General features: G+C 34.9%; 1 protein-coding gene across 17 annotated transcripts in view; it reads right to left on the bottom strand.

Annotated features, from left to right (window-relative positions):
* Positions 1 to 2,575: 2,575 nt before the first annotated feature.
* ADGRL2 (adhesion G protein-coupled receptor L2) overlaps positions 2,576 to 22,502 on the bottom strand; it is a 193,327-nt gene continuing 173,400 nt past the window's right edge. For 5 of the 17 annotated variants that reach the window (XM_047794252.1, XM_047794257.1, XM_047794254.1 and 2 more), the window contains 6 exons: positions 15,438 to 15,529; positions 13,423 to 13,591; positions 10,597 to 10,725; positions 9,803 to 9,899; positions 7,973 to 8,101; positions 2,576 to 4,616 (listed from right to left, as the gene is read on the bottom strand). In XM_047794252.1, the coding sequence (XP_047650208.1) occupies positions 3,862 to 4,616; positions 7,973 to 8,101; positions 9,803 to 9,899; positions 10,597 to 10,725; positions 13,423 to 13,591; positions 15,438 to 15,529 (1,371 nt within the window). In that variant the 3' untranslated portion in view covers positions 2,576 to 3,861. Of the gene's footprint in view, positions 4,617 to 5,302; positions 5,356 to 7,668; positions 7,751 to 7,972; positions 8,102 to 9,802; positions 9,900 to 10,596; positions 10,726 to 13,422; positions 13,592 to 15,437; positions 15,530 to 22,502 lie in introns of those variants that run through there. The other 12 variants (XM_047794259.1, XM_047794256.1, XM_047794255.1 and 9 more) reach the window with 7 other exon arrangements.

The following is a 22,502-nucleotide window of genomic DNA, read 5'->3' on the forward strand; positions in this document are numbered from 1 at the left end:
TAACTGCAATAAAAATTTTACCGAATTACAGTTGTTCACAAATCACTGCATCCCATGAGAACATCTTAAAGGTCAGTTTTAAGTCTGAGGTTCAAAGTTGAATTGATGGAAAATTACCTTTTCTCCTTACTCATTTAAATAAATACATAAAGCAGGCATCCTGAATACATTCCTATAGCAAGTGCACATTTTTTTTCTTTGGATATCGGGCAGTGAATTTGTGCATGATACTTCTTTTCTTCTGGGGTAAAGGCTAGTGACAGTGATTTTCTGTCAAATAGTTATTGCTGTTGTTTTTCCGGTAAAAATATATGTATAACCACCCTCGAATGTGGATGAGTTGGAGCTGATGGCATATTTAAGTAATTTATGGATTTTTATGGCGTCCTCTTCCACACAAATGATTTAAAAAGTCTGTAAGATGAACATACAGGTGTATAAGCCATAATTCTTTTTCTATTGGTGAATAGAATACAACCTATATATATGTGTGTGTGTGTATATATATATATATATGTGTATATATATATGTATAAAAGAGATCACTTGGACTAATATTTACCAAGCTGCACCAAAAATAAATGGAAATAATCATTCCTTATTAATAGACCAGTTGAGTAACTGTCTGTAAGAAAGGGTGTACTGGAGTTCCCAACGTGGCACAGTGGAAACGAATCCGACTAGGAACCATGAGGTTTCAGGTTCGATCCCTGGCCTCGTTCAGTGGGTTAAGGATCTGGCGGTGCTATGAGCTGTGATGTAGGTCACAGATGAGGCTCCAATCTCGTGTTGGCTGTGGCTCTGGTATAGGCCGTCAGCTGTAGCTCTGATTGGACCCCTAGCCTGGGAACCTCCACATGCCGCACACGGGTGAGACCTTAAAAAGACAAAAGACAAAAAAAAAGAAAAAAGAAAAAAAATAAAGAAAAGAAACGGTGTGCTAACGACTTCATAAAAGTTCATGGCTGTGACACCACAAAGAGAAACAATTAAGGATGTGGAAATTGTATATCCAGGTGAAGTCTGGGCAGACTCAAAGAAACTACTGGGCTAATAAATAGATTAATGCATCAGTCAATAGATTAACAATTTTAAACCTAAGAAATTAATTTGTGCTGGGGGGAACCCTGGATAGAACTGAGAGCAACACCGATATATTTAAGGATGTGGAAATTGTATATCCAGGTGAGGTCTGGGCAGACTCAGAGAATCTACTGGGCTAATAAATAGATTAGTGCATCAGTCAATAGATTAACAATTTGAAACCTAAGAAATTATTTTGTGCTGGGGGAACCCTGGCTAGAACTGAGAGTAACGCTGATATATTTTTAAAAAGAAATGTTTTAAAAGTGATTCTTCTTTCAGTGGCAAAGATGAATGACAGCTTCCAGGTTGTATTCTATAATATGAAGACTTGTAAATTAGTTTTTCTGAAGAGAACATTAACCATCTAGGTACTATGCACTTTTGCACTTGTTCTTGTCATCGCAGTTTTACGAAGAGCCTCAAGAGAGATAGCACAAATTGAATAATCAATGCTGCTTTTTTCTTTGTCAATTCATCATTGAACCTTGTTACTGAACCACTAACGCCAGTTAGCTTGTATACTAAGAAGTAAAGCTCATACGACATTGTAGTTTTATGCTTTGAAATTAAAAAAAAACCCAAAAACACAGAAAATTAAAATGCTTCATTATATAATGCCCCCTTTTAGCAAATAATGTTTTGTAAACTTCTGAAAATTTTAGACAAGGAAATATCAATATCCTTGTCAGAGGTCTGTTAAATCTGTTTGAATATTAATATTTCTTAGAGACAATTTCCGGCTTGTTAGGTATTAACTATCTGTGCACACTCCTTCACTGTCACCCTATTATTAAATATTGGTAATATTTTATTATAATCTACCTTACTATATCCACATTTAGATATATATATATATATATAGTTAAAAATGTTTGTCTTATTACTATTTCAACTTAATAGGCATGACTAAGTGTGTCTACATGAAATAAAGTGATGTCTGACTTGGTGGAAATGCTCATGAGAACCAGTAAGCTTTTGGTATAAATCTTGATGATGTAGACAGGAAAAATGTATTTGTTGAGATTCAATTATATGATTTTTTTGAACCTTTCCACGATAACAAACATTGTCATTCGCAGCTGCCTATAGGGATACTTATAATCCTCAAACTGTAAAAGTATGTTTTAGGATTTTCTTCTCAATACGGCTGAAAAGTCAAGTCTTTCACGAGGCTCAAACCTGACTGGAAAATTTCCAACCCATCTTCTTTTTTTGATTTTATTTATTTCAGCTCTGTTGCAATGCAACAAATACAAATGCTTTCCATGTATTTCCCTATTGAAACCTATCTGCCAGATTTTGAGCAAAGGTCGTGGACAATCAGAAAACAAATATATTTTTAGCATATAGAACCCTCAGGCAACTGAATGGTTATACCTTCGCATCTCCATGGGTTATACTGTGAAAGACCAGTATATCCACCGGGAGTGGGGCAGTAAAGGACTCGTGCATTAAAGCCAATCATGTATCATACATAAAAGTGGACATGTTAACTACTTGAAAAAATTCACATTTATTTACTGTCAAACCGTGTTAAACTTTACACTGAATATTAGTGATGGGCTCATTATTAACAGGTTTACACAAAGGGATGAAGAGAAAAGCAGAACTTTGCTGAAACAATTTACACTTCATTAGAACTTTATCATAAAATAAATTAATTACTAAATATAGGCAGAAGGAATATGGAGGAGTAATATTTATGTTTTATTTTATTTTTTAAAAAAGAATAGGCACCTTTTGTTCACGAGAAAGTTTGTGAGAAGTGCCCAGTGCCCTCTTGGCCCCCTGTTCAAGAACAAACAGAAGGTCACACCCAATCGTTTCTAGATTTCACCACATTTGTGCAAGGCATGGCATAACTGGCTTCAAAGAGTTTTTTCCCCATAAAACACGTTCTTTTGGCAATAAGAAATTTAAATGTAAGAATAAGGACTAACTTGTCAAAGCAGAACACTGCATACAGTGGAAAATAAGTGAAAATGGGTAGAACTTACCATGACAAAGTGTAAGAAAAAACATTTCATAACATATGTGCAACCAAGAGCTTTTCACAATATTTTCTTCAAACTCTTTAAAATTATTTTAATGACAATTATATTTCAGTTGGACACAAATGTATTTATTTTACCCTAGCAATAGAACAAAATATAATTTCTTTAGCCATTTTTGAATAGTTCATTGTACAGTTGAGGAAACATATGAAATAAGGCCTGTGGCTTGATTGCTAGTGGTTACATGTTTTCAATCTTTGCCTTAATGTAAAAGGTTTGCAGTAAACTGCAAACGGATGCAGAATATCTCTCCTGCTTTTCCAAGTCTTGTCAGGAACAGTAAGGTACAGTAAATTTGTCCCACAGGATTTTAAAGCCTACGTCTTGTATATAATACAATGCAGGCCTACAAAAATGGTGCAGCCATATTTACAAATCGAGTTCACAAACTGCTGCAGTAAAATGGCTGGAAAGTTTCGTTTTGCTTGGTTCACAATTTTCTCTAAACAGCAGCAGAATCCTAAAATACCTGGTTGGCATCTCTTTTCTTTGTAACAAATAATTCATCTTAGTATACTCTGTGTATGTACAAAGTTTTTGCATGGTTTATAAAAATTCACAGAACGGCAAGGTTCAGTCATCTTTTGTACACGGGAGAACCACAGGTCAACAGAAGCATCTCGTCAAGTGGAGGCGGAGGGAGCTGTGGGGGGTCGGCGAAGCCTGTCTTTGTTTACCGACCCCTGTGTGTGGTCCCCGGCCTTCCTCAGCTGCGCTGCTGTTAAAGACTTGTCACCAGCTGCATCTGCCCTTCTCTGACGTCTCCTTCGGGGATGCACCCTTCCTTGTTGATGGGGAGGATGTACCCGTCGCTATTGCCCCTGCTGATCTGGTAGCACATCTGCAGCTGATGGCCGGCTCCCAGGTTTGGCATGCTCTTGTAGTAAATGTCCTCGTTCTCGCTCCTCCTGGACGGGGAGAGGTCTTCTTCCATGTCGGGGCTGCTCTCCTGGTAGGGAGAGTCTCTGAGGTTGGGCATGCTCGTGTAAAGAGAGTCCCTGTTGGGGGACTGGAGGTGGTCCTCGGCCTCGGCGGTCAGCTGCGAGACGTAGCTGTCCGTCCCCTCGGGCTTGGCTTTCTTCTGGGGTTGGTACAGGAGGGAGTGAGTCCGCTGAGGAATGAGGGGCGCCTCGAGCTCTTTGTGATGGAGCTCCAGCCCTGGGTTGTCGCCGTGCATCAAAGATGACGCGTCGGCCACGATTGCGTCATCTTCGCTGCTGCTCCCTCCGATCACGGGTTTGACGGGGAGCGTGAGCTCGAGGTTGTGGGCCTTGCCGCCGCCCCGCAGGTTGTTGTGCACTAACTCTGAAATGATCATTTTCTCAAAAGCGGTATCGTTCAGACTTAGTCCACAGTCCACGACCTGCACGCTGTCGTTATAGTCCCCCTTGCGCAGGGAGTAGCTGTTGTTAAAGTTACCATTTAGCGGTAGAGTATCCATGGCACTTGTATCCCTGGCACTGTTCAGTGAATGTCCTGAAACAGAAGAGGGAGGGCTCCATTACTGGCTCTGATCCGTCCCCAAGAATCTCTACTTCTTTTGCACAAAACTTTTTAATGTCGTTCAGGACAAAGTTGTGTTTGAAAGCTAACACTTGAAAAGCGCCAGGCTTTCCCGCATTCCCAACTGTCAACAGTTGCAAACCCTGAGATAACAGGAACGAGCGTGAAAGAATACTACTGTTTTCCAGGGAGGGAGTTGGCATACAGCACGTTGCTTTATCAATTTGGGGGAGACGGTTGTTATGAATTGATTTGGGGTCAGATCTCTGACACTCTTACAAAGACTTCACTCCATGCCCTTGCATAGTTAATGCAAAGCAATTCATTAGTGACGTTTACATTTTCGAGTACAAGACTATGGTTTATAAAAATAAAATTAACAGAATTTGTCCTAAACAACACTAAATTAAAAAAGGAATAAGTCACATACAAAAACTGAAGGCAAATGTACAACATAAACCCACATAACTGGCAAGCAACTCTTTAAACAACATTCTAACATTTCCTTTTTCTGGAGATGAGGTTAAAAAAAAGAATGAAAAAATGGACAGACACAAAGAAGTCGTGTTAAACAAAGACAGCCATCTCTCATACTGACGGGACCAGGGGCCCACAAGCACCATCCAACAACACGATAGACAGCAGGTGGAATGACTCACTTTGGACAACTCACATCATGTCTGTCTGCTCAGGCTATCTGGCCTAAGAGTAGCTGATATATAAAAGAAAGTAAAATGATTTATTGTAACATGATGAAGAATTTCTAAGCTTCTCAGCAACTTAGTCAGAGCAAGGGTTCAACAAATTAGATTACCAGCAACGGCAGCCTTTTACTTTTTCATTGAATGCTTCTCATGATTTTGAACTTTTCTTTTCTTTCTTTCTTTCTTTCTTTTTTTTTTTTTTTTGGTACTGATACTCTAATAGCAATGGCCCCAGGCTCCTAATGGTCAAGGTTGGCCTGCAGCCCTGCAATCTGCATCAGTCACAGTGACAGCACCGAATGAACCAGCAGAGTCTACTGTACGAGACTGGCCCACAGACACCATGGGCATGGAGTTAAACGTAGAAATGTTAGGAGATTTCTTAAGTATGGGTCACAGAAATTAAACCAAGAATAAATATTAACTGTGGAATGGGAAAAGGGTGTCAGCCTTGGCTAGTATATTTTTATCTCTAAAGGATGAAAGATTGGATACGTCTGCTGAAGATATGAAAAGAGGGTTTAGGAGGAAAAAAAATATGGTAACATGCTCTCTTTGAATCAGAGTTGTATTTTTCTACAGACACATAAACATGTAAACTAAGACATCACAGTGCTTCTCAGGCAGATGGAAAAAAAAATTTTAGAGAAAATTAAATGGTCTGTACCATGGAAGGTTAGGTTATTCATTCGCAAAATCCTAGAGAAAAAAAATCACTTGTCTACAGATAGGTCTGGAAAAAAAAAAGAATGAAATGATGTTATTGAAATGAAACTGACCACTGTGAGGCTGCTGCATTGTATGCAAGGCTTGGAGGAGTTTAGGAAAAAAAATAATTCTTGGAAAAAACAGGAAATTTCCCTTTTTAGTGCTCACTCCACTCTTAAAGCTGCAGATTATCCTAGAAAACAGAATTTCATGACCAAGCAGTGTCTAATAATTGCTCAATTAATTATCATTAGCAGAAAATGAGATCGTATTTGTTGTTGACTCACATTGTTTAAAAAAAATTCTGATCTGACTTCTACATTTGAAAAACTGACAATTCAATTTGTATGATGTTCCACATATAGCAAAATGAAGTTATGATAATTATTTGCAAGGCTTCCTTTAGGTCGGCTGGCACAACTCTCTAGCTTTATAAATTCATATATGTGCCACACTCTTTACAAGATCTACTACTAGAAAAAGTGTGACGTTTTAAATTATAAGTGACACAGGGATCAGTTGCTAAGCATATGATTCCTCTGTAGAGGTGCGATCTTGACATTTCTCTTTCTTTGTATTGTTGCTTACTAAATATAAAAATATATACTGGATAATCCAAAAGGTGTTTTCTGTGATATACTGCAGATTTAAGTACATCTTTGGCTGGTTTTGAAGAGGCAACTTTTTCTGCCCAAGTTCAGGTAATTCACTGGAAGACTTTCCACTGCCTGTAGCAAGATTACTGTGGGAATGCAGAAATGATAAGTCAATTATTAAGCATTCTGGTTGACAGTACCTCAGGCTTTAAGGAGCAAATTATTTCAGCATTGCATATACTTAAAGTATGGACAGCCTTTGCTACAGACCTCTATTACTGACAAAAGGCAGTACAGATAGATGTACAATTTGAATCTGGTAACATTTGAGTTGCAAATTGTGAACCACTTGCCCGCTGAGTCTACTTCATGACTGCTAGTTATGTTTTAATTGTGCCGGTTAAAAATCATGCTGAAAAAATTTACATTTGATAGGCAAAGTTAAGTTTTACTCCCATACTTGTCTCTCTGTAGGTTGCTAGAGGAAAGCATAAGGAAAGTAAGAAAAACAAGAGAATGAAAAGAGAAGCTGCAGTTAAGAAAGAATTTCAAGAAAAAAAAACAAACAGAAACGAAGTTCTGTGTTTAATTTAGTGGCAAATATCAATCACAAATAAAGATTATATGCTAACAGTAATTAGGCATTAACTTTCACCAAATCTTGAAAATTCTGTTAATATTAAACACATGTATGCTTTTTGAAATATATAAGCTATTAGAAAACAGTAAAATACAGGATGAGTTAGTGACAATCTCTCCCCCCTCCCCAACTTAAAAAAAAAAAAACTGTAGGTATAAACTGACTAATATTAACTTTAATCTCAAAGTTTTTTAAGAAAAAAGAAAAACTACCATAAAGCTGCACTATACTATAGTTTGATTACATTGATAATGCTGGATGTAGTTTTCTATACCTAGGCATCCAAATTATCTTTATTAGCTATAATTCATGCCAGAAGCAAATTCTGTCAGCAAGCTTTAGAATCAACTGAATAGTATATTACATAGATAGGATACCTCTAAATGATATAAATCTTGAAGATGGGCTCTCAGACCATGTGCTGTCAGTCCTGTAATAATATATTAAGATTTATGCCACCTGTGTCAAAAACATGGATAATTATTGGTAAATACTATCACGACTGGATTTTTACTATAATATAGTGCAGTTTTAGAAGCCTGGCATGGGTGATACCATATGAATTCTTTTTAACTGAGAAATTAAGATATATGGCAACTTGAGTATTCTAGAAAAAGGGCAAAGATCAGAGCTCTGTTTAGCAGCAAAGAAAGGTAGTTTTATTCTTAAGTATAAGCACACCTGGTGAGTTAAATACAGGAGCTGAAGGGGCATTACATACAACTGTTTCAGCGAGCAATGTGTTATAGGGGTTGTTAGTGCCGTGGGGTCGAAGAAGAGGGTTTGTTAGTAGGTAATTGCCAGTCATTCCTAAAGCAAAGAAACAGAAAAAAATACATCAGTTCTCTTATTTTTAGTGTTACAGTTGCAGTAAAGTACTTTTTGTATTCACCAAGGGTAGCGGATAAGTTGGCAATGGAAAAAAAATCTGCTGAAATTTTCTGACTGTATTTGAACTACTAATTTGAAGGAGAAAGGGGAGAGGGAAGTTAAATTTCAGTAATTCACAGGTGCTTTCTAAGTCCCCCAAGTAAACACCTGCTGAGGATGACATTTACTAATTTATACAAAATCACTGTTAAACAAAAATGGCAATTAAATGCACAGAGATCAACATTATGTTTCAAGATGTTACTGCTTAATATTAAAAACCTAACCGCTGAAGCCCAGAAGAGGGAATCACAAACTTTCAGAATTTACAGGTGTGGGATTATCCCTCATGAAAACATCTGTGTTAATACCAACTCTGATACAAGCAGGAGAAAAAACAACTTTCACAAACAGGTAAAAAGTATGACACATTGCACCAAGCTTCGCTTAGTAAATGCAAGAGCACACATGCTGAGGGGAAAAAAGAGACTGTGTATAATGAATTATTAGACCATTCACGCATTCTATGTAACAAGAATTTTCCTTCTGTAATCTTATTTGCCAGGTTTCATAAATGAACCACTGAATAATTCATTTCCTTTTCGGTAGTCATCTTAACAGAATTAGGTAAAACATCAGAGCAATGGAATAAACACACATTTCACTCATTCTAATTGACAAATTACAAACCTTTCAATACTTATCAAACATATGTTTTGCATAGCTAATGCAATTTGGCTAAAGATATTTTAAAATTCGAGTTGGTTTTGATGCCATACATATTCTTACTTTTTTCATTTTAAACCAGAATCTTATCAGAACAATGTCAACAATGAAAAATGTCTTTAATATTTCATTGTGATAAAATATAACATACTATATCATATTACAACTCAGTACATCAAAATTGAAATTACCTGGATAAATTACCTTTCCAAGATATATGCAGTAATATATGATTTTTTTCATAGTAAACTGAAATTTACTGTTTGTCTCAGGAATATGTCTGTATATGCACTTGGATCCTTATCTTGCTAAATTATTTTATTTGCCACCTGATTTTAAGTAAGAATTACGGTGATTACAGGGTAAGTTTAAGAGTGTAGCTGCAGACACATTAAAAAACAATAATTCAAATATAACAAATTAGTTTGCAAATCCTCATGTATTTTAATTATTTGTTTATGAAGAGTTACTATAGATGTTTTTGGCATTTACCTATACCTTTTTGATAGAAATGTAAAATAGAATTTTAGAAATAAGAATTTTCACTGTAAAACTGACGCTATTTAATGTAAACAGTAGTTATTCTAATAATGTTTCAAGAAGAAAACTTTTATAAATGTCTCATTTAGAAAGGATAAATTTGTACTCACTAGGAAGACATTTTAATCTGTGACAAAGTATGTTCTTAGTAATTACTTTTTCCAGTCTTATTCTGTTCGTGTAGAGTTTAAAATCATACTTCCTACATTACTGAATTTATATGTACTTTAATAAAGGACAAAAGATGACTCAGTTTTAAGAGCTTGTGATATAAACCCCTCTGAGAGAAAAATTCAGCATTTTATCTAGAATTATTGTAACTGGGCAAAAGGTGCAAATGTTAAATTGTAAATTCATATTTTCCTAGTAACTGACCTTGATTAAGTGTTGAAGTGCTATTGATGTCACCTGAGATAAAAGAAGATTCAGATTGTTTTCTCACAGTGTCATTCCACATCCTTCTTATACGACTCTATTAACATAAAATAGCAAGAGATATGTTAGTTTTCCCAAGCTTACCTGATATATATATATTTTGGGGGGGTGCACCCACAGCATGTGGAAGTTCTGGGGCCAAGGACTGAACCTGCGCCACAGCAGTGACCTGAGACACAGCAGTAACAACACCAGATCCTTAACACACTGAGCCACCAGAACTCTGCAAGCTTACCTTATATTAAAGACACAAAAATTTTACTCTAAACAATCTGTGTAGGATTGTCTCTTGACAAATTAAAAAAAAAAAAAGTGTATTGATTCTGGTCTAAAACTAAGAAAGCCTATACTGCTCTGGTGCTTCTCTATCAAAGAGTATTTAACCTTCCAATCTTAAAAGAAGTTTTTATTTATTGTCTTTTTTTAAAGTAGAGATGATTATTCAACAAATGTTTACTGAATGCCCACTGAGTCCTGTGCTATGGGAGCTAAGCTATCAAATGATGAGGACATACTTCTTAAAGAAGTATAGCTCTCAAAAAAGGATGTTTACCCCTAAAGAAACACCTTAATGAAATACTTAGCAAGAAATTAAAACCAAAATACTAAGAAGGCAAGCATTTGCTATCTAGATCATTATAATGAGGAGACAATTAGTGCACCTGAACAGAACATGTCTCATAAGGCTTTCTATAAAGAAGGTTAATTAAAGATGCTGTCAAGTTCTTTGTCACCTGTGTGCCAGAGGAATACCGAGCACTGGTTCTGGTCGTGGATGCCTTCACTGAACTGTGGGGGCTTTCGGTTGGGAGGCCACCGCAGCAATATGAGTGTCTGAAGCACTTCCCGTATTCTTTTCGTACCTGCATTGAATAACCATGAGACCAAGGGATTAATGTCAACATGCTTGCTTCTCTCTCTCCCGTTAAATGAACAGTGGAGATAAAAAGTTCCATGAACAGTCCTCTGTGGAGATTACAAAATCAAGTTCAACTGAAACTGCTGACATGGTAACTAGAGTGGCCAGTAACATCTTTAAAATGTGAAATAATATGTAGAAATGCTTTATGCTGTCCTTATTATGCAAATGTTATTAATTAATACATTGGTAATATTTGAAAAGCCTTATTCTCACTATGTCCTTTCTCAAACCCAATTTTTTATTTCCTGCTAAAAAAGCAGGATAAAAATTTAGTATTTTCCTTGCTTAATTACATTTAACCACTTGTAATTCATCATCTAAGTTTCATTCGCTTCGTGTCCTCATAGGTAGGTCAATACATTAACTTCTTTTACTAGATTGCATAGTGTTGTGGGTAACCTCTTTATAATGACAAGACTACTTTGGCTCGAGAATAAAGAAAAAAAAGTCCTTTGATACATATGCCATTAATTAGGATGGAATGTTTTCTTCATTTTGTGATGTGTCTAAGCGCTAGCATTTAGTGTAGAGAGTCTAAGATGCCTATTCACTTCATTAACACACAGGGGAACTATTTATGCAATTTCCATTCACATTAATGAGTTACCCATGTAATTTCCCTTTTCCCCTGAAGCCTGGATATATGAATAGATAGAAAAGTTGTCAGGCCTAAAAGAAAGTTTAAACTTTAAAACGTGAGGTCCAAACAGCTGTTAAGGAATAGGGCCCTGCTTAGAGAAGTGGTCAAGAATTCAGAGTTGGGGAGAGATCTGGACTCTGAGCAGCTATACCAGCATATAAACATGCTTCCTTGTGGCAGGGAGCCAACTTTGAAATTACAACACAGAAGGAGAAGTTGCCTAAGAAATTATTTCTTCTAGTACATTTCAAAAAACACTCAAAGGTTTTTTTTTCCCCCTTTACTGTTCTATGCTCAGTATCTGCCTCCGAAGACTATAATTTTGACACTTATTCCTTGGGAAATTAGAGAATTAAAGTCACCAGATGACTTTTTAAATCTAAGTGGACTTGCATTTTCAGCCTCTTAGCTTTATTTAATTATACCCATTAGAACAAATAACAATGGAGTTGAACTTTCAAATCATTTTCTTGGCCTAAATATGCTCATTCAAGCAGTCAGAACCATGACTTTTACTAAATCATCTTTTATCATATTCTTGACAACTCACCCTAGGAGCACCCAATAGAGATGTATCCAAGACTAAAGAGAACTTCTTCAAAAGAAGCACAGCACAATGAATTAAAGAGCATAGCAAAGTCTCTGTGCAATTAATACACAAACTCTGTGAGGAAATAATGACAACTTCATCTTTTTTCTGCTAAATTTATACTTTGTCAAAAACAATTGACAGAAATTATGAACATATGATCATCTGTATGTATATAAGATGCCCATCTATGTAGAAAATATATAAAAATCAAAGTAATCACAAGGTCATATGTATTTAGAAATGATCATATGCATATATAGAAAATGCTCATTTATGCAATAAAATCTATATATATATAATCTAAAGTAATTACAAGATTATACCTGTATAATGTTTAGAAATTTAAAGTCCAGTGTTATTAAATAACACATGATATTTCACAAAAAAATTTCTGCACATTTAATGGCTATAAATGTTCTGAAATGTATATAACCAAGACAATGGCAATCAAAATGGTATTTTATCCAAATAATACCCTCCGGTGTTGGTTTTGCCTAATGCCTATATTGCTGTGAATGTACATTATCTGTCAGTATTGCACATTCCACTGTCATTATCTCAAAATTATAGCTTATTCGAAACTGATGGAAGTAACAACACTATCATCTTGTCAGGACTGAAAACATAATAGTTTTCACTTTCACCATTCTATTTCTCTGTTCAATTTAGTGACCAACTAGTAATAACAGAATAAAAAGACTACATTAGATATGCAGGGAAAGGATGATACCTAGTGAAAGGCATGGAAATTTTAAACTTAAATGGCAGCTACGCTGTTCTCTTAGGTTTACATCTTCTTGCAATAGCTTAAAATTTTTCATCTTTGACTTTAATTTTTGAATCATTGTGAACTCCACTTAACAGGACAAAGTGATGTGAGATATTAAATTACTGAGCCTTAAGATCTTTCAAAATTACTCAAAAGACAACATTAATTTTTTTATATCTTGTGTTTTAAAATTTAGGTCACTTATCCTTACATTCAAATTCATTCTGAACCACGTGGAAGTTCCCAGGCCTGGGACTGAACCTGAGCCACAGCAGTTGACAACACTGAATCTTTAACTGCTAGGCCACCAAGGAACTTATACCTTTTATTGAGAAAGAACAAGATTATTTAACCTTTTCTTTATCTTGTATACCCTTTGCACAGAGCATTTTGTAGACTCCAAAGAAGAAATCGTTAACAAAAGTTCACACATTGCCAAATTGAGATTCAAAAGACTGATATTGACATATTTTATATGGGAAGCCTGAAATTCCTGACATGCATTACAATTAATTTATGATTAAAATACAATGCTATTAATAATATGCCAGTTGTAATTTCAAATCTTCTCTATTACATGTACTATTTTCAAAGCAAAGAACAAGAGTAAACAGGGCTTCTGAGTGTTTCCACTTACTTTCTTTTGGAGAGCACAGTGAAAGATGAAAATGAACACTCCCTGGAAAGCATTAAAGATGGTGAAGAGATATGCCATCACAATCGTCTCCTCATTAATAAAAAGCAACCCAAATGACCAGGTTAGGCCAAGAAGACAAAGAAGAGCGAAAGCGCCAAGCACCCAAGACCTGAAAAAACAAAGTGAATTTTATCAACAAGGTTCAATGAGAGAACAACACACATCACACTTAAATATTAACATATCAGTAGGAGCAGTTGACTTTCTCTATGTTCACATTCAAATTCAACAGCATTTTGGCTTTAACCTTTCATTGATTAAAGAAAGAACAATAGCATTTAGTACTGCAGTCTCCAGTGAAAACAGCAACAGCAGGTTTGACCTTTTCTTACTCAGAATAAACAAGGTATGAAAACTATATTAAAATACAAGGTGTAAAACATCCCACATGACTTTATTGTCTTTTATGTGCATTTTAGTAAGAGAAATTAAGGAGTCCTTAATTAGTTTACTCCTGTATTTTTACTCCTGTGGTGCACTCATGAACTGAATAATGTGACACATACAGAAAGGTTAAATGGCAGATAATCACTTAGCACCTAAACTTCAGATTCTAAGAAACTACTCTTAGGTGAACCTAAGGTTTTATAACTAAAGCATGAAGAAGCCTAGCTGAAATGGACAAAAACATGAGAACAACTTCAAAATAAAATAATTTTGGAGAGATTTCATCATGAATAGCTTAAGGAGAAAAGAACTGTAGAAAATAGGACGGAATGAGAAGGATTTAAAGTCAGTGCATTCCATGTCTAACTAATGATCTTACTTGATAAATGGCTTATTATCTTCATAGCTAGAAAGCATTATAAGCAGAAAAGAGAAACAAAATTATTAGACAGAATTAAAATAGAAAGTAATAAGAAAGCATTTATATATTTTATAAAATTAGTCAAAATTAAGAAAGTTAAAATGCAGAGGCAAGCAATTAAAAAATAAAGGCATATTATAGTTTTAAATACTGTAGCAAATTAGATATTCCAAAATAATTATAGAAATTAAGGGCAATTCATGATATTGACGGGTTTGTAAAAAATATAAATCATGCCATAAATTTGTTAATGTAGGGTTCTACCTTACCCAGGTAAGTCCGTATTATAGTAGCCATCACAAACACGGTAATTACTGGTGTAGATGAGAAGACAGAAAGAGGAAAAGGAAGAAAAGAGAGAGATGCTAAAGATTAGCTCTCTCTCTTACCATGCAACATGCAATGAGGCTGGCACTAACCTATCTAAAACATCTAATTAAAAAAAAATTACCCTTACTATAGATCTGCCATTTTTAACATTAAAATATTTTCCACATCCCATTACAATCAACTTGAATACCTCCTCACATTTTAAATTAACTCATATTAAAAAAAATCTCTGAAAATGCTTTTGTAAGATGACTTAATGAATCAACAGCTATCAATTTGTTGTTAATTAGATAGCATTTTTTCCATTGATAGGATATTAGTTTTTTCCACCACTGAAATCAAGTAAACATTTATTTAATTATCATGAAAACAACAGATAATCTCCAAGTTAACAATAGTAATAGAGTAAATTCTCTTAGGAAAACAGCATTAGAAGTAGAAACTGCTCAGAATCCTTAAATCGGAAAGTCATTTAGCAAAACAAACTTAATATAATCATAGCAGCCATGCAAACAGGAACATCATTTTGAATTGCATTTTAAATTCAAATGAAATTGCTACAGTGATATGGAATTTCCACAAAGCCACTGAAATAAATTTCTGGGCTCTAGATCAAGACAGAAATTATCTAATTTTTGACCAAAGTCTGTGACATAGTAACAGAGACTCAAACTTGATCAGTAAAAAAAAAAAAAAAAAAAAAAACCTTCATTTTGAAATAATTTCTACAGTTGGGAGATGGCATTCATGTATTCCCTGTGGAAAATATCTTTCACGTAGTCTGTCAGGCACTAAAATTAAAATACAAAATACTTACTTAATGTTTTCCAACCTGCTAGAATCTGGTTTCAAAGTATTTGAGTGCTTCACCATTTTGCACAATGTGATCACCAGGAAGATAATATTTAGCTATTATAACAAATAAAGAATTAGACCATTATGACAAAAAGTAAAAATTAAATACATTTATGCAAATATATTTAATGGGTTAAGGTGGTTAAATATCAATGACATAAGTATATGGTAGACACTGATTCAATTTTAGTTTCTTATGCAATGATCAAGTTGAGTCTAAATAAAAAATACTCTGGCTACGTATGATCAATTTTTTTAATAGATCATTTGACATGAAATTGCAACCTCATTAAATCAGCATCATGTGGTGATGATTAAACAAATTAGAAAGCCTAAATTAGTTTTTTTAGCTAGAGGTACTGCAGGGCCTAAAAAGCCATCTAATGAAGACAATGAAGTGAATTTCTCAGAAGAGTCATGTACATCATGCAACTTATAAAGGAAGGATTCCTGAATTTGGGACCCTGAGACTTAGTTGAAGTCTAGCTCTTGATTTTGACTGATTCAATGAGGAAAATAATACTTGCACAATTTTTTGGTAAGGTAACGGTATGCATCAAAATGAAAGATGTTCACTGGTTATATAAAGTAAGATAAATCTTTAAATGTACATATATTTGCTATTTAAGTGCTAAAAGCAGTCATGGCCCTTTTCCTTATGTCTTTATACTGTGTTGCAGTAGTAAATTCTAAAGCAAGGCTGTTTTGAGTCCCTCTTAACATTCAACTATGCAAAGAATCTAGGTGCCACAGAGGCCAACTGGGGAAGATGGAGCCTAACACGGAAGAGGTCTGCAGGTCAACCTGAGGGATCTCAGAAGAAAAGAGTTGGACCAAGGAGAGTTAAGGGTTTGTAATTTGCATTTGCTTCTACAAAAGCCTGGCAGAATGCTGGATGGAATGAAGACAGTTTCATGTTTATGCTTGAAAAATAAAACTAGGCTAACTTGGTCCTGGATTTTTTTTTAACATTTTATTTACTTTAGATTATTACTTTTAAAAAGACAAAACAAAGTTACTTGGTGAGCATCAGGTGACTTTGTACAAGCCCAAAAGGTATATTCAGAAAAGGGCTCATATGTGGGGATGAAAGCAATTTCTTAGTGATAAATAATTGACATTACTTTGTTACAGTAACATGGATGGCTCATGGTGAGTCATAATAACTCTGATAAAATAATGTTATGTTATTCATTACTACTTATTTTATAATTATGAAAAATGATATAAGGCAATAAATAAAATTTCCAAGTCCTTCCTAACAAGTCTTTAAGCTGTACATGAGTCATTTTGTCTACCGTGCCTAGTTATTTCTCTTAGATGTAGAATTTCCTCTTAAGGACTAAAACGAAGTTAAAAGGCATAATTTGCAAGTGCTGGCAGATAGCATTCCATTGTTTGATGTCAATTACTTGAGGACAAAAGAGGCTCTTTGCTTAAAAGAGTACTTAATTTATTTCTTAAAATACTTGTCTAGAGAAGAAGTAAATAAGTTGGTAAAAAATTTTCTAGCTTTATATTCTGAAGATTATAAACTCCAGTAGGTCATAAGTAATTATATAAATTATAAACATATGCTTATATATTTATATATGCTTATATTTTCAGGGATATTACAATATTACAATATTTGTGCATCTCATTCCACAAATATTTATTGACCTTACTATTCCATACAAGAATGTACTTATTGTACTGTGGGAAAGACAATTTTTGCCTTTGAGAAATTAGGGAGAGCCTGGTACTATAATAAATATTTAACTGGGTTTTAAAAAAATCATGGTATAGTTTCTAATTTTTTTTTGAAGGCAAAAATCAGCAGTGTTTTTACTTTTTATTTTATATAACAGTAAGTCTTAACTAGGACAATTTAGGAATGGTTAAAAATAAGAACTCCCAAAATTCAAAAAACAAACCAACCCAAATCCATATAAACAAACAAACTAGCTACAACTCTTAGGTAAGAATGGCTGCCTTAAAAAATTCAGAGTTAAAATCATCTAAACCTCTTGATACCTCCCTTTTTTTTTTTTTTTGGTCTTTTTAGGGTTGCACCCGTGGCTTATGGAGGTTCCCAGGTTAGGGGTCCAATTGGAGCTGTAGCTGCCGGCGTACACCTCAGCCACAGCAACAACAGATCCAAACTGTGTGTGCCACCTACACCACAACTCACGGCAACATCAGATCCTTAACCCACTGAGTGAGGCCAGGGATTGAACCCACACATCCTCATGGATGCTTGTCAGGTTCATTAACTACCGAGCCACTGAGGGGAACTCCACCTCTGGATCCTTCTTTTTGAATGTCCTATAAAACCATGTATTTCCTTTATTCAAAAACTTCCAGACCTCGGGTTGCCCCCCCACCCCAACACTTTTGCTCAAATAATTTTCTGAAGCACAAAGGGCCAGAATTTGGAGCTCATTATTTCCTAAGCATATTAATTATCTTCTCAGGAATAAGAGAATAGTAGCAGTAGCACATTTGGGAAAGACAAATTATTCACTACAATATCTAAAACTACACAGAAGGTAAAGAACATGAATGTGAAAAAAAAAGGTGGATGTATCAAATATTATGCTATAAAAAGAAAAAGAGTTGAAAATGTGAAATTGTGGGGTGAATCCATCCAAACATATTTTTCAATGAAGAAAACTAGGCCAGTAAAAAAATAAATAAATAAATAAATAAATAAAGAACTAGCTCATTTTCCAACAAAACTGAAATGAAACTAAAATGTACCTATGTAAAAATAGAATTAAAGCTTAATTACAAAGACATTTCTTTTTTGTTAAGACAGAACTAACCAACTTGAAAATGCCACAGAAAACGCATCTCAATTAATCCTTAAAAAATCCTTAGACACCGCCCCCCCATTCTTCCCTTACCTTACTGAGGTTTTTAATGTTATAAATGTGTTTAGTGCTTTTTCCTACAAATATAATACATTCACAAGACAGAAAGTTCAGCAAATAGAGAGTTCCTGCTGTGCCACAATGGGATCCATGGGATCCATGGCGTTTCCGCAGCTCTGGCGCTGGGACACAGGTTTGACCCCTGGCCTGGCACAGTGGGTTAAAGGATCCCACATTGCCACAGCTGTGCCGTAGGTCACAACTGAGGCTTGGATCTGATCCCTGGACAAGGAACTCCATAGGCCGCAGGGTGGCCAAAAAAAAAAAAAAAAAAAAAGTTCAGAAAATACAGAAAGTTACAGGGGAAAAAAAAACCCCACCAACAACCTATAATCCTATCTCCAGAGGGAGCAGGGAGCACTTGGATAACCATTTCATGAATCTGTGATAAGTGTCTTGGTAAAGACTGTTTGGCTCCTATGATGTCAATGCTGAGATGCAATACACTGTCCTCTGGCTCCAAGGCCCAGTCTTTTTAAATACAATTAATCAATTTATTCTGGTTGAAGAAATTAGGAATCTTCTAACAGAACAAAGATATACTAGCTTTCTATTTTTTTTTTTAAAAGTTCTACTTTAAAGAAGAGTAATCCAATTTACAAATCAATCAGAGATGATGAATGAAGATACATTAAATAAATCAATCTCAGAGAAATCCTGACTAATACAAGTGTGTTCTTCAAATTATTTCCATTTGATGGACTTGCCATAATAACCAATTCTCCATTTCCTTTATCAAACACTACCACTCCATAATCAGCAAATGGTTAAAATGCCCATACACTTCCACTGCCCACTAGCCAAATTTTATGTTTAACTCGCACAAGTAGGGAAAAAAGCTGTTGTTTCTAATATATTTAAAACTGAATGTTTCAAAAAGTATTTTAAAAGTGAGTCTCTTTAAAAACAACTCAAAAATCCTAGAAAAAGAATTATAGAATGATAGAAGGATTTTTGCACTCAGTTTCACAAGTGTCTATGAATTCTCCAATTTATAGAACTGAAAATAAAAATTTAGCCCACCTGCTAATAGTTATGTTGCCAAGAAATTTAGAGTTATAGCCAATACTAATTTAGTCTTTGAAATATGACTTGACAATATACCAATAATAAGGCAACGTTATCTTTAACAGATAAAATAATATCATTTTAAGACAAAGTAATTATGAAAAGAGCATGCAAAACTTATTGTGAACCATAACTTAAGAGCAAAAAAATGCTAAATGTAGGATATTTTTCTTTTCCCCAACTCCACATTAAAAAATTTCACTAGTACATATTATTTACTGCTCTAATTAGATAAACGAAAAAAATGTCTATTATTTAGGTATTGAACATTTTAATACATTCCCACCAACATATATGAGAATAAAATATTTTCTGGAATTAAAGAGAACATTTACTGAAGTATAAACAAATTCTTTAAAATGTCCTTTTAAAGTTCTCTTATATTCTCCAATGTCTGAAAATGTAAATGCTAATTTTTAGTTTCATAGATAAATATTGTTCCCATGATCTCTTCTGGGAGGCAATACACTCTAATAAGAGTCATACTTTTGCAAAATAAAACATTTCAAGAGATTTTTTTTTTCTTTTCTACCCTTTTCTTATTCTCTTAAAATACAACTATTGGAATCAGAGCAAGAAATGGAGGGGCAAAAAGAAACATCTTTGAGAAAAATCTATTGTCCCAAATAGCCGCTTGAAAACTAAAAAGGTTAAGTTTCAAATGAATACTGAATTCTTTCTTCTTAGCGTTTTTCCTATGACATAAATGGCTCTTTCCAGCTGTATATATCTGTGCTGCCTTTTTCTTGGTTAGAGTAGTGATTTCTTTCTCTTCACTTTTATTTCTTCCTGATTTATTTCCCTCCTTTGATATGCATTTAAAAAGACAGAAGAAATCACAATCATCAACATGGAACTCTCCCTATTTCTCACTGGAAAGTGGGCAAAAAGTGTGAGAACTGTCTCCACCATCCAACTGCAGTGCCTTTCCCTTCAACTCCCATGCAGCCACTTTTTGTCCTCTTGTTGTTTTTTTCTTTCCAACATAAATGCTACTAAGTTTAAACATAGTATTTTGGGATAGGTTTAAAGGTGCTAAGCACCAATGAGAAAGGGAAAAGATGGAGTTACAACGATGACGTATGTAAATATTTGTCTATCCCTGGTACATATGTCATTTTTCAATCATTCATGAAGATGCTCCAGTGAGTACAAGTTAATAGGATTGTATTACATGTTGTATGTCAACTCATTAGCCTACAAGCCCATTCTGATGATTAAGTTTGGAGATGAGGTAACTCGTCCAGGAATTAATCAGATTTTAACTCTGCTCTGTGGCTGCATGGGTTTGTGTGTGTGGCCACATAGGTAAATAGGTGGATGGATATTTCTTAACGGAATTCTATGTGAAAGAGTGAGAGCAAATTAGGAAAACATTTTTTCCCATTCAGCTAAAAAAAAAAGTAAATCACTAAATGGAGCCTTTCTCTTCCAATAACAAATAATACTCTTCTATCTATCTCCCCAAATAATATCATAAAATACTGTTTAAATAATCAGTAATTTGCTGATAAAATTCATCTCTACTTGATGATATGGCCTGGCTAATCATCACCCACATTGATGAACATGAAAATACACAGAAGTTTAAAGAAAAGGTACCATAAATTGTAGGTGTGCACAGTGTGTTTTATGGTCATCAACCTGCTCAACTGAATCATATCTGTCTGAGCTTAGCAGCTTAGAATTCACTCCACAGCTTGCAGTGCTGACATGGATATGATAAGGCAGAAGAACAGAAACACCACTCTGAAGTAACCTAACTGAACTGCACATGTTCTGACCCTTTTTGTCCTCCCTAGAGCTTTGGCTACCTGGCAAATGCAACTCTAAAACTGCACTTGTATCTCCAGATCTTTGCTGTTAGCCAAGCAGAAACCGCTTTCTCCCTGGGACTGGCAGCCAGAGAGGTGTTCTCTGAGGAAGACTCCTAAATGAGTATGTGAGCTGAACTCTTACTGAACTGAATTAATTATTAACGATGCAGATGGAGCTGTCCAAATGATAAGAACAGCTCCTGACGTGTCATGATCCAAGCTTTCATTAAACCATTTCAGGCATACTAATGGTTTCCCACTGCTCATTACTTACAAGCACTTTTCTCATAGATATAATCACTCTAGTGCCTGTAGGCAAGACATTCTATAGAAATACAGAGCTAGGAAGTTTTATCTTCCAGAACTTGTTTTTCCCTTCATTGAGAAGTATTTAAAAAGTACACTTATTTCACACTTCTAAGTTAAATGATTTCAATTCAGAAAAGTTGGAAATACAAACTATGCTTTCTAGGAATATCAATAGGTAATTTTTGTTACAAGAATACTCCTTAAAAGAGACAATATGACAGAATTTATATTATTAAGATTTGTGTCTGAACTGACTTTTAAATGACCTACATCACCATAAGGATATATGTACATAAATATAATAATACTCAATAAACAGTACTACACAATCATGTATCTCACTTTAGGTCACATTGGAGATAATGTTTTACTCTTGCATACCACTCTTTGTTTTTCCGTGTTGGGACTGGGACAATTAGAGGGCAAAGCAATTGCAGACGAATCACTCCCAGGATCTGTACTGTGATTGCTACCTGCTGTTCTATTTTGTTTTGTTAAAAGTTGGGAAGACTGTTCCCTCAAAGCCCTTCACATCTTAACCTAAATGATTTGGTACTGGATAATAATGACAAGACTAAACAAATAATAGTGCGTTCTCCCTATAAATAGGCACGTTAATAAAACATCCTTTACCTCTTACTCAAAGTTCAGTACATATAAACATTAACTCCCTTGCCAAGTGAAATGTTTTTTAATACTCTAAAGTCAGTATTTATCTTCAGAGATAGAAAATAAGCAAACTGCAGTGCTAGAGAAGCATAGCTCAAATATCCCGAAACTAGTCTTCATAATTTTCAAAGTATCAACATATTTGGCCAAGGGCTCAGGGTAAAAAGAAGCCTGTATCTTTAAGGATCATACCCCTTCAAGTCAGCTGTTTGTCATTTAATGCAAAATAAGCTTAGGCTGTGTTAACAC

The sequence above is a fragment of the Phacochoerus africanus genome, chromosome 8, assembly GCF_016906955.1.
Source record: "Phacochoerus africanus isolate WHEZ1 chromosome 8, ROS_Pafr_v1, whole genome shotgun sequence".
NCBI classification, from domain to species: domain Eukaryota; kingdom Metazoa; phylum Chordata; class Mammalia; order Artiodactyla; family Suidae; genus Phacochoerus; species Phacochoerus africanus.